General features: G+C 42.7%; 2 protein-coding genes across 6 annotated transcripts in view; one reads left to right on the top strand and one right to left on the bottom strand.

The window, feature by feature from the left end:
• Positions 1-10,626, top strand: part of LOC111975794 (protein ENL) — a 33,195-nt gene extending 22,569 nt beyond the window's left edge. The window contains exons 9-11 of one of the 2 annotated variants that reach the window (XM_024004384.2): positions 5,033-5,101; positions 5,401-5,472; positions 5,643-10,626. In XM_024004384.2, coding sequence (XP_023860152.1) covers positions 5,033-5,101; positions 5,401-5,472; positions 5,643-5,771 — 270 coding nt within the window. In that variant the 3' untranslated portion in view covers positions 5,772-10,626. Of the gene's footprint in view, positions 1-5,032; positions 5,111-5,400; positions 5,473-5,642 lie in introns of both variants that reach the window. The other variant, XM_024004383.2, reaches the window with a different exon arrangement.
• A 379-nt stretch (positions 10,627-11,005) lies between these two features.
• Positions 11,006-13,014, bottom strand: part of acsbg2 (acyl-CoA synthetase bubblegum family member 2) — a 28,450-nt gene continuing 26,441 nt past the window's right edge. For all 4 annotated transcript variants that reach the window (XM_024003645.2, XM_024003643.1, XM_070447558.1 and 1 more), the window contains one exon: positions 11,006-12,774. In XM_024003645.2, coding sequence (XP_023859413.1) covers positions 12,656-12,774 — 119 coding nt within the window. In that variant the 3' untranslated portion in view covers positions 11,006-12,655. The remainder of the gene's footprint in view (positions 12,775-13,014) is intronic.

Genomic DNA, 13,014 nt, shown 5'->3' with positions numbered 1-13,014 from the left:
AGGTGGAGGGAGGACAGAGGGATAAACAGATAGAACACAGAGAGAGAGGGGAGGGGAGGACAAGAGGGATAAACAGAATAGAACACAGAGAGAGGTGGAGGAGGACAGAGGGATAAACAGATAGAACACGAGAGAGGTGGAGGGGAGGACAGAGGGATAAACAGATAGAAACACAGAGAGAGGTGGAGGGAGGACAGAGGGATAAACAGATAGAACACAGAGAGAGGTGGAGGAAGGACAGAGGGATAAACAGATAGAACACGAGAGAGGTGGAGGAAGGACAGAGGATAAACAGATAGAACACAGAGAGGTGGAGGGGGATGAGAGAGGAGACAGAGGGATAACAGAATAGAACACAGAAGAGGAGGGATAGGACGGACAGGAGGACAGGACCAGAGGGGAAAACATAAACAAGGAGATAGATAGAACACAGAGAGAACAGAGAGGTCAATGAGAGAAGGAGGGGAGGGGGAGGACAGAGGGATAAACAGATAAACACGATAGAAAGGGAACACAGAGAGGGTTGAGGAGGGGGAAGGAGGGAGGACAGAGGGATAACAGATAGAACACAAGAGAGGTGGAGGAGGACAGAGGGATAAACAGATAGAACGAGAGAGGTGAGAGGACAGAGGGATAAACAGATAGAACACAGAGAGGTGGAGGGGAGGACAGAGGGATAAACAGATAGTAGAACACAGAGAGAGGGATGGAGGCGGGAGGACAAGAGGAGAGGAGAAATAAAACAGATAGAACACAGAGAGAGGTGGAGGGGGAGGACAGAGGGATAAACAGATAGAACACAGAGAGAGGTGGAGGGGAGGACAGAGGGATAAACAGATAGAACACAAAGAAGTGGTGGAGAGGACAGGACAGAGGAAATAAACAGATAGAACACAGAGAGAGGTGGAGGGGAGGACAGAGGATATAAACAAGATAGAACACAGAGAGAGGTGGAGGGGGAGGACAGAGGGATAAACAGATAGACACAGAGAGAGGTGTGAAGGAGGGGAGGACAGAGGGATAAACAGATAAGAACACAGAGAGAGGTGGAGGGAGGACAGAGGGAATAAACAGATAGAACACAGAGAGAGGTGGAGGGGGGAGGACGAGCAGAGGGATAAAACAGATAGAACACAGACGAGAGAGGTGGTGGAGGGAGGAGGGACAGAGCAGAGGATAAACAGATAGAACACAAGAGAGAGGTGGAGGGGGAGGACAGAGGGATAAACAGATAGAAACACAGAGAGAGTGGAGGGGAGGACAGAGGGATAAACAGATAGAACACAGAGAGAGGTGGAGGGGGAGGACAGAGGGATAAACAGATAGAACACAGAGAGCTGGGTGTTGCGAGGAATTGAGTGAGGACCAGAGGCAAATATAAAAATAAACAGAATATAACACGAGAGAGTGTGGAGTGGTAAGTGAAAGCGGGCGAAAGGTGTATGAGGACCCCAGAGGTGAATATGAAAAATAAACAGATTAGGAACACAGAGAGGAGAGGTTGTGGAGGACAGTAGGCAGCCAGAAGGGGACAGTTATAGTACGAGAGGACTTTTAAAACAGATTATGAACACAACGAGAGAGTTTATGTAGTGACAGGAAATTGCCGCTAGGAGGGTCCATAAAACAGAAGTTTTTAGCTCTCTTTATTCTAGAACACAGAGAGCAGCTGGTAATGGAATTAGGCAACTCTTGTTCTAGGTGACGTGAAGGTGTAATACCTCGTGAGAGACGCTAATGAATACTGGGAGAATAAACAAGATAGCTATACCCAGAGACGGAATCGCTGCCCACTGGTGAAATATATGGCAGAAGCGTAGGAAATCAGTCTGAAGCTGGATCGAAGGCGGATCCATGATCGGGTTGGGAAACGAAGAAAGGAAAAGAACAATGGAATAACCAGACTGGATTCCATTACGCTTTGTAGTTTAAGCATCAAGTAACGACGCTGTTACACAACTTCACTTCAACAAAAACATTACAAGCGTCACTCTGGTATAATGGTAGGCTTTAATAGTTAATAGTTCTTAGTGTTAGAGACAGGACCCAGTAGGGAAATTTAAACAGATTTTTTTACATAGGAACACACCAGCGAGGACGAAGAAGTGCATTATCGTAGGTGCTTAATCTGATGCCTTGCACCGGTGCTAACAACTCTGAACATCAACTCATGGAGATGGTCTCCAGTTGAGCGTAGGACAGACAGGTAGTGGACAAACAGATGCTAGAAACACCAGAGAAGGAGGTATATTCCTTCTCTATGGAAAGCCTCTCGAACATGTGCTTTTCGAAACAGGGGGGGAGGACAGACAGGGGGATTGAAGTTCATGCTGTAAGAATAAACACGATTAGAACACCACTAAGGAACGTCAACTTTCGGTTCGAGGTGAATGACGGAATTGGCATGTTAAGTGGTCGGGGGGGCAATTGTTTACAACTGGATCTGATTTCATTAATCGGAGTATTAGAATGACTTTGTTTTAAAACATTTCATTTTCAAAAGATAAATGTTCAAAAGTACTTGATGGCCAAAATTCACACACCCGAGGAGATGGCGAGCAATAAGACCACAGAAAGTCCAAAGTCCCTGGATAAACAGATGAACACCAAGAGAAACCTAAACAGTATGTTACAGTAGAAGGTGTGGTTAGCAGAGCATACATGGTTTCCAGAAGTGCACAGCTTAGCATGCATATGTCTATGTTGAGGGGAGAGTATTTGCAATGTAAGAAGTGAACACCTGTCTGATATTAGGTATGGAGGAACCATGTGTATCTACGTTTCAAGGGGTATCAAACCAATGAGAAAATGCTTATTTTGATAATTCTACTAATATTCTGTTTTAGAACACAGAGAAGACTAGTCTCTTGTTGGGACTATTGAATAGATTAGGTTACCCCAGAGAACATTGAATGAACCGGGTTCGCAAGAGAGGAGAGACAAATTTCAGTGGTGCATAAGTACCAAAATCTTTTCTCATCACACGCAAATCGAGTTATCGAGGACCAGTAACAAGGGGAGACATGAAACCAGACGTCTGTAGCGAACAGCAAGAGAGGCGACGCGCTCTGCGAGTTGTGATGGATCTAGTGCTGGTTATTGCAAGGGATAAGGAAAGTGGGGAGTGGATGATCTCAGGCACTTCAAGACAAGGACTTGATGATTCTGGAGTAGACATAACCAAAGAACCATATCTAGGTGTGAAATAAAGTACAACAACAAGAAGAGGGAATGTCAAGCAAAACATCATTACTAGAAAACAACCCCACGAGAGTAATGATTAACAGAATGCGTGCACAGCAATTTTACAAAACATTTATCCAACAGGAGCCAGGCAATTGCATAGTCTGTATACACAGCCTATCAGGAGTACATAAAACTCCAGTTGATAAATAAAAACATGCGCTAAAACTAATATGGCTTGAATAAGATATTGGTTCGGTTGGTAGCATGAAAGAAAGGAGATTTGGATGGCTCTCTTTTCAGATTGAAGAGACAGGTAGGTATTGCAGGAAGGTTTCAAATCAATTAATAGACAGGCCATGGTGCACTAGAAAACAACCAGAAATAGATATGGGTGGCCTGGACGGGGGAGGACAAGATGGGGCGCCAGAGGGAATTTAAATAAACACTAGAAATTTCATAGTGGAGAACACCAGATGAGGCTTGCCCAGGAGGCTGGTGGTCTTGTTTTTATTGCAGAACTGACGATTTAGAGCTACAAGCACAATAGATAGACGCACTTTCATCAACTCAAACCAGACAGAAAAAAAACAATACGAATAAGGACTACAGTAAAAAGTGAGGACAATGAATAAATGCTTATTCAGTGAACCAGATTTATTCGTGTTCACCATGTCACCACATGTGTAACTTCATGTCTTTTATTGTTAAATCGAAACCCGGATGGGAGGGGAATCACTGGGAAGGATCCCTAATAAGTTATTTATCATCCAAATGTGGTGGGTGTATTTTGGGTCCAAGTATACAACATAGTATACGAATGCAGCAAAAACTTTAGAGAAAGAAATGAAAGAAAATAGGTTGATACTTTCCCCCAAAATTCTATCTAGCCATAGGTGATCCTATGGACTCCTTTTGGAGTGTTGTATGCAATTGATTGACTGACAAGTATCACAACCCGTACAGATTAACAAGCAGCTCGATCACATGACAACTGAACTTCATCTATCATATTAATTAAAATATGTCCCCTTCATCACAATGAAAAAATAAAATAGTGGTGAATGATAAATTGACAGCTTATCAAAAACCAAACTCATCCAATTGAGAAAGAAAGAATCACCTAGAAGTGGTTTTTACAATGAGAAGAGGTGGGTCTTCTCATGGGATGTGCTTCCTTATATTCTTTTTTCTTACAACTACCCACAAATGTAAACCAAAACCCAATAATGAAAGGAGGAAGCTAGCAAAAATGTTCACAGATGAAAAGAAACAGGAACTTGAACAAGGAGTGGTTTGTCATAAGAGACTGTTCTGTCTGCCATGTTCTTTTGTAGTGTTTCTCCTGAATTGCTCTGCAAGGAGTTAATTTCAACGTGTCCCATGCCTATGGTGGGGAGGGAAGGCAGTGGAGTTATCAGGATAGATCGAGATTGTGAGGGTCACAACCTCTCCTATACGTGTAGAAAAGATTCGTGCGACTCTTTGCCTCTTGTAGTGTACATCTTCATGGGACCACCGGTCTCTTCAGCTTCACTGAGTGAAGCAGGTGAACACTGAGGAGAGAAATGAAAACTAGAAGAACTGTAAAGGTCGGCATCACAAATAAAAGAAGAATCCGTTGTTATGCCGTACGAGGTCAACCACCGCCACTGGAAGTGGGGGAAAACTACCAAGTGAGACACCTCTCTCTGTGTTCTATCTGTTTATCCCTCTGTCCTCCCCCTCCACCTCTCTCTGTGTTCTATCTGTTTATCCCTCTGTCCTGTCCTCCACCTCTCTCTGTGTTCTATCTGTTTATCCCTCTGTCCTCCCCCTCCACCTCTCTCTCTCTGTGTTGTCTGAGCAGGTCTTGGGCAGGAAGAGCCCAGACATCTGCAGCCGCCCAGAGAAGGTGCTGAAGAAGGGATACGACAAGGTAGGAAGGGTAAATATTCACACTTTATTACCTTTTTTCTTATTTCTCTTGTGTTCAAACATCTGTATCAAGTAATTATATTACCAGTGCAGTGTTCAATATACTCTAGTTCAAATTCTACAGTACTGCTTTATCACCACTATTCTAGATGTCACTACCAGCTTGTCACTCCACATTCTTCATGGTGTACAACTCACTCAGATGCAGTAGACAGCACTGGTTAATCAGAAATCACATACTGAATGGACCGGTTTTAATAATGGTTAACTCACTAAGCAGTTCTCCACTATCCTCTTCAGGCCTACACAGAGGAGTTGGTGGACCTCCACCGCAGACTAATGGCTCTGAGGGAGCGCAACGTCCTACAGCAGGTGTGTGTGTGGTTGTGTTCACATATGTCAGTGTGTGGCGTATACATGTGTTGTAAAACAAACCTTTTACTCCTCTGTTATCATGTCACAGTTCACGCTATTTTGTATGTTCAATGTGATTTTATGTTCATCGAAGCCCGGGTATTACCCTCCTTTCCTCTCCTCCCCAGATAGTGAATCTGATCGAGGAGACGGGCCACTTCAACGTGACCAACACCACCTTTGACTTTGACCTGTTCTCTCTGGACGAGTTGACCGTCCGCAAACTACAGAGCTGCCTGGAGACCACGGCCACGTGACAGGAAGCCTGCAGCGCAGAGGACCGCGGCGGGGCCGGTGCTGGGCTGCTGTCTCTCCTCAGCCCCTGGACCCCCACTGGGGAGGTGGAGCTGTAGCAGAGCTACAGAGAGAAACCACAGAATAACAATAGAACACACACTTTCACTATTTGCTGGAGAATGGAGGAACAGGACGAGGGAGGAGAGAGGAGAGAGGATGAGGTCAGAGCAGCTATGCCACTGTCCCGCTAACCTGAACTGGACTGGGGGACCAGACTAGAGGAGCTGGCCTGGGACTGGCAAGAGATGTATTATATATGTTTGTTATGGAGAGCAGCAGAGCAGCCTGTGTGCAGAACTGTGGAATGCGACCACTCTCCTCCCCCTCTCGCCTCACTTCTAGCCATTGCAAACCCAATACTTCCCTCCTCCTCTCCTTCCTCCCCACTCACACACTCTTACCCGGCACAACACTCCTCCCCTCCCCCTCATCTCTGCTGGAGTTAATTTCTCTGTAGGAATATTCCTGTCTATGCATGCATGCATTCGGGTGTGTGTCTGTGTGAGCATTTCAGAGGCTTTAGGGGGGATGTCTTTGGTTAGTCACTTTTTCAGTGTTCTTTAAGCTAGCTTGAGCACAAGCAACAGCCCTTACACACACACTCACAGTGAGAGGCATTTGGGTCCCATGCCAGGGTGTCTCTACACACGCAGGCACTAAGTTGTGTATGTGCCTGTTGGTGGTAGTGTTCTGGATGGGGTTCATCTCTTGTCAGTTTGTCAGTTCAAACATCCCTCCCTCCTTCCATCTCGATGTGCATGAAAGGGCTCAACAGTTAGGGGAAATAGCTGTGGAGGATCACTTCTGAATGGCCTTTTTAAGTGGTGGGGGGTAAAAAGCCGTAGCCATAGACCCCCCCCCCCAAAACAATGGTCCACGCTTTTTTACATTTTATTATTGTACTGATAAGTTTGGAGTATTTGTGGGATTGCGATTCAGATACCTGTGAGCTATGAATGTATTACTGTTCATTTTCTAGGGCTAGCAACAAACCTACTATCATCTCAGTGCCTTTATGCGTTGGCCAGTGTGAGGGCCCACTGACACTGGTTAAAGAGCAAGTCCCTCTCCTGACTAAGTGTTACTTGGGAAGCCTGAAAGTCCATTTGTCATAAGTGCCCTCTCTTAAAATCAGTTGATGCTCCCAGTGGGGTTTCTCTGCTTCTTCCAGTGATCTCTGCTATTATTAGGAACACAAGCCTTCCAGAAATTCTAAGACTCATCTGTTCATCAGCGGTGGTACTTTGCCTTGTTTCTTTCCAGATCCTAATGGTTGTATAGCTGATATTGTGTTGTGTCTGAGGTTTAGTTTTCTATGGATAGGGTCAGTGCCAGACCAGGCCTCAGTCAGCCAGCCAGTCAGTCAGCCTGCTAGACATGTTTCTCTTACTGGGGCCCCTCTAGCCTTCACGTCCACTGTGGTTTCACACTCCGACTAACAGTAAAGTTTTCTCTTCGGGTGCTCCCCCTCACTGTCTTTCTGTTTCACCTAGTGAACAGCTGTATTTATTTTGATGATAATAGCTTTAATAGTTGTGTCCGTTCTGTTGCCTGGGCCTGCAAAGTGCACACACAGCTCTCTGGCCCTTCTTCTCCTCTGTGAGGGTGCTGTGGTGTTGAGGTCTGAATGTGTGGATCTGTTCTAGAGTGAAACAACAACCGCCTTAAGTTCCTCTCTGCATCCACTCTGCTCTGTCCACCACCCCTTTATTTGTCTGGCTGTGCCTATGTCAACATCCCTGCCAGGGATTTTTAAAAGATGTACTTTGCAACTGTGTGAGTGGGATGGGTTGTGTGTGTCAAGCGAGAGGAACGTTCTTGTCCTCGTGTGTGTGAATATGAGGGGGGGGGGGGGCTGAAGGGTTGAGTGGCAGGCAGCTCTGTGCAGCTCTTCCATAGAGAAGCCCCACCAACCGTCTACCAACAGTCAATCTTTTATTTATGTACCTCTGCACTTTTGGCTGTGGTGACTTCAGTACTTAAGTAATTATCTAAACTGTATTTTTAAGAATTTTATACAATATTTACATGCAATACAACATGAATAGATTTTTTTGCCAACCTTTTTTTAAATTATTTAATAGTTTTTATTTGTGTTGGCATGTGTTATTATACATACAGAAACATGCTGTCAATTCTGTTATTTTAGGCCTAATGTTGCGCCATGGAGAACTTCCCTGAATGTTGTATTGTGTATCATAGTTGTTGCAGTTGGACACCATGGAACAGGTGTTGGGAATATGTTTGATGTATGAGCTAACCAAGTCTATATCATACGGTATACATTTATCAAGGAGGAAAAGGTGGACTTTTCAGTGAGAATAAGTATTTTTATGTGTATGTCCTATTATAATTTGAGTATTTTTAACTCAAAGTATGAGGCAGTGTTCTATTTGTCCGTACTCTATGAGGCATGGTTACGAAGCCCAGGCACAAACTCACCCTCTCTTTGGTTCAATATTGATCTGTATTTTTATCCAAGTGCGATCCCTTAAACTGTTAAACAATAACACCATAGGAAAAGATACTACGGTGGAAGGAAGCATTTCAATTGAATCTATATCAATATACAGTACCAGTCAAAAGTTTTAAAACACCTACTCATTCAAGGATTTTCATTATTTTTACTATTTTCTACATTGTAGAATAATAGTGAAGACATCAAAACTATGAAAAAACACATATGGAATCATGTAGTAACCAAAAAAGTGTTAAACACTTAGCCACCCTTTGCCTTGATGACAGCTTTGCACACTCTTGGCATTCTCTCAACCAGCTTCATCTGGAATGCTTTTCCAACAGCCTTGAAGGAGTTCCCACATATACTGAGCACTTGTTGGCTGCTTTTCCTTCACTCTGTGGTTCGACTCATCCCAAACCATCTCAATTTGGTTAAGGTCAGGGTGATTGTGGAGGCCAGGTCATCTGATGCAGCACTCCATCACTCCTTCTTGGTAAAATAGCCCTTACACAGCCTGGAGGCACGTTGGGTCATTGTCCTGTTGAAAAACAAATGATAGTCCCACTAAGCTCAAATCAGATGGGATGGCGTATAGCTGCAGAATACTGTGGTAGCCATGCTGGTTAAGTGTGCCTTGAATTCTAAATAAATCACAGACAGTCACCAGCAAAGCACCCCACACCATCACACCACCTCCTCCATGCTTCATGGTGGGAACCACACATGCGGAGATCATCTGTTCACCTACTCTGCGTCTCACAAAGACACGTCGGTTGGAACCAAAAATCGCTAATTTTACTCATCAGACCAAAGGACAGATTTCCACCGGTCTAAGTCTCTTCTTCCTATTGGTGTCCTTCAGTAGTGGTTTCTTTGCAGCAATTAGACCATGAATGCCTGATTCACACAGTCTCCTCTGAACAGTTGATGTTGAGATGTGTCTGTTACTTGAACTCTGAAGCATTTATTTGGGCTGCAATTTCTGAGGCTGGTAACTCTAATGAACGTATCCTCTACAGCAGAGGTAACTCTGGGTCTTCCATTCTTGTGGCGGTCCTCATGAGAGCCAGTTTCATCATAGCGCTTGATGGTTCTTGCGACTACACTTGAAGAAACTGTAAAAGTTCTTGAAATGTTCCTTAGTGACTGACCTTCCTGTCTTAAATTTATGATGGACTGTTGTTTTTCTTTGCTTATTTGAGCTGTTCTTGCCATAATATGGACTTGGTCTTTTACCAAATAGCGCTATCTTCTGTATACCACCGCTACCTTGTCACAACACAACTGATTGGCTCAAACGCATTAAGAAGGAAAGAAATTCCACAAATGAACTTTTAACAAGGCACTTCTTTTAATTGAAATGCATTCTAGGTGACTACCTCATGAAGCTGGTTGAGAGAATGCCTAGAGTGTGCAAAGCTGTCATCAAGGCAAAGGGTGGCTACTTTGAAGAATCTCAACTATAAAGTATATTTTGATTTGTTTAACACTTCCTTGGTTGCTACATGATACCATATGTGTTATTTCATAGTTGTGACGTCTTCACTATTATTCTACAATGTAGAAAATAGTAAAAAATAAAAAAACTTGAATGACATGCTAACTTTTGGCCGGTAGAGTGTGTGATTAAGCAAAGGTAGACCATCTACTGTGGATTTTAACAAGATACAAAGACAAAAAGCAGCAAATGGTAACTGTTCCTTCTTCTGATGCTGTTAGGAATGTGAGGGGGCATGTGCGGAGGGCCGCTTCCTGTGTCAATGGTTGTCATGTGTCGGGGATGGGGTTGGCTGTATTTATTTGTCAAGGGAGGGTTTGATTGGGGGGGATAAAATGTGTTCCATTCATTTGGTTAATGCTACCTTGGGCTGAACAACAAAATGTTGTATTTTAAACTTGGCATACGATGCCACCATGTGGCCATATAATGCAAGTTTTGATAAGGAGAACTAATTTTTTATTTTGAAATCATATTAATAAAGTAATTGAGTACTGTTTGTGGCTCTTAGTTGACCAGTTTGACCTTCTGAACTCTGGATGGGCTCTGTTGGAAGGGGTGAAGTTACATAGGTCATGTGGAGGTCATTCATGTTAAGCAGATTGTGGGGTGAATCAGGCACTGCAGAGTTCAAAAGGTTATGCTGACAAGGTTTCTAGATTCCATTGTTTAATACATGCAATTATGCGTTGTAGTTTTTCTTAACTTAAGCAGTTATTGTGGTGTTTCTTCCCCCCCAATCTCATCTTTAATACCTAAAGTGGCTACCTGGTACTGTATGTTTATCTGAAAATATGCAAAAAGAACTACATAACTGCTCTTGATATTACAGAATAAATAACTTATTTCCCAGCTAGGTCACATACGGAACACTCCGGTTTCTTCCCCACCCAATACAAGAAAAGCGCTTAAGCTTGTTGAGGCGCAGGTTAAACCGGTATAATGTGTCTTTAGTTGGCAGTCATGAACTGCCTTGTATGCATTTGAAGCGATTGATTTGCATGTAAAAAAAGATACAGGTTTTTCCAAATGCTCAAAGTCCTCCTGGTGTTAGGAAGTTGACTTTGCGTGGGGCTTCCTTGGTATGGAGCAGTGACTGGCTAGTTGCAGTAGCTACAGCTCTTCAGTATATATTTATGCCAGTGCAGAAATCAGTTGGGAAAAGAAAATACTGATTCATCACCTTTGTTTGATTCTGTACACAACTTCATTCAACAAACACATTACAAGGTCACTCTTGGTAAGCTAATAGTTTATTTACAGGTCTTCCTGAACATCAACATGGGTCTCCAGTTGAGCTTCTCTCTATGGAAGCCCTCTAACATCTTTGCAAGGGGCTTGACCTACTCACTTTCGTCTGAGACATTGGCATGTTAGTGGCAATTGTTTACAACTGGGATCTTTGGATTTCATTAGTATTAGATGACTTTGTTTTAAACATTTCATCAAAAGATAAATGTTCAAAAGTACTGATGGCCAAAATTCACAACCAGCAATAAGACACAGAAGTCCAAGTCCTCCTAACATGTACAGTAGGTAGCAGAGATACATGGTTTTCAGAAGTCCACTCAGCATGCATATGTATGTTGAGGGAGAGTATTTGCAATGTAAGAGTGAACACCTGTCTTAGGTATGATTGTATCTACGTTTCAGGATGAATGCTTATTTTGAAATGCTACTAAATTCTGTGTCCTCTTGTTTAGATTAGTTACCCCAGAGAACATAATGAACCGGTTCTCAGAAAGACAAATTCAGTGGTGCAAGTACCAAAATCTTTTCTCATCACACGCGTCTGCGTTGTGCTGGTATGCAAGAGGAAAGTGGTGGATATCTCACACTTCAAGACAAGACTGATGATCTGTAGACTAAAACATTCTATGTAATAAAGACCAGAGAAGAGGAAATGTAAGCAAAACATATTTACAGTATTTAACAAATGGTCACAGCAATTTTACAAAACATTCCAACAAGACCAGGCAATTGCATAGTCTGTATGACACAGCCTATCAGAGTACATAAAACTCATTGGATATAAAACATGGCTAAACTAATATGGCTTGAATAATATGGTTCTGTAGCATGAAGAAAGAGATTTGGATGCTCTCTTTCAGATAAGGTAGGTGCAGAAGTTCAACATTGGGCCATGTGCTTATGGCGCCAAGGAATTAACTTAATTTTCATTGGACGTCCCAGGGCTTGTCTTGTTTTTATTGCAGAACTGCACGATTTAGGAGCTACAACACAATGATAGACGCACTTTCATCAACTCAAACCAGACAGAAAAACAATACAATACTAATAAATAGGACAATGATATGTTCAGTGTTTTCTTTCCCTGTCATTTTACTTCATGTCTTTTATTTTTAATCGAACCCAGGGATCACTGGATGTAATAATTATTTATCATCCAATGTGTGTATTTGGTCCAAGTAATTTCTGACTTTGGAAAAATGAAAAATAGTAACTTTCCCCCAAAATTCTACTACCATGTCCTATGGACTTTTTGGATTTTATGCAATTTATTTGCAAGTATCACAGTAAATTAACAAGGCCTCATCACATACAACTGTACTTCATCTATCATATATTATTGTTCTTCATCACAATAAAATAAAATAGTTGAAATCAGCTTATCAACAACTCATCTTAAAAAAATCCTAAAGGTTTACAATGGCTTCTCATGGATGTTCTTCCTTATATTTTTTTCTTTACAACACCCACAAATGTAAACAAAACCCAATAATGAAAGGAGGAAGCTAGCAAAAAATGTTCACAGGAGAGAAACAGGAACTGAACAAGGAGTGGTTGTCTAAGAGACTGTTCTGTCTGCATGTCTTTTGTAGTGTTTCTCTGAATTGCTCTGCAAGGGTATTTCTGTCCCATGCCTATGTGGGGGGCATGGAGTTATCAGGGGTGCTTGGGGTCACCACCTCTTTGTAGAAATTCTCGACTTGCTCTTTGTACATCTTCATGACCACCGGTCTCTTCAGCTTCATAGTGGGGCCTGAGAGAGAGAATGAGACTGAGTCGGCTATAAAAATCCTATTGTTATGCTCATCAACACCCGCCACTGGATAGGTGGGGAAAACTACAGTGACGACATGGTCTGTAGTAGACAGAAAGGTCAACCAAAAACAATTATATTGAAATTAATGGAAATGAGACAACATTATGGAAACTTGAGTCTAGCTTATATAGTGACCTGGGAAAAACGTCATACTGCAGTCCTTCAGGACCAGAAGAG

This window comes from Salvelinus sp. IW2-2015, linkage group LG16 (genome assembly GCF_002910315.2).
Source record: "Salvelinus sp. IW2-2015 linkage group LG16, ASM291031v2, whole genome shotgun sequence".
Classification (NCBI taxonomy): Eukaryota; Metazoa; Chordata; class Actinopteri; order Salmoniformes; family Salmonidae; genus Salvelinus; species Salvelinus sp. IW2-2015.
Note: the sequence above shows the minus strand (reverse complement) of the source record. Positions and strands in the feature narration are given on the sequence as shown.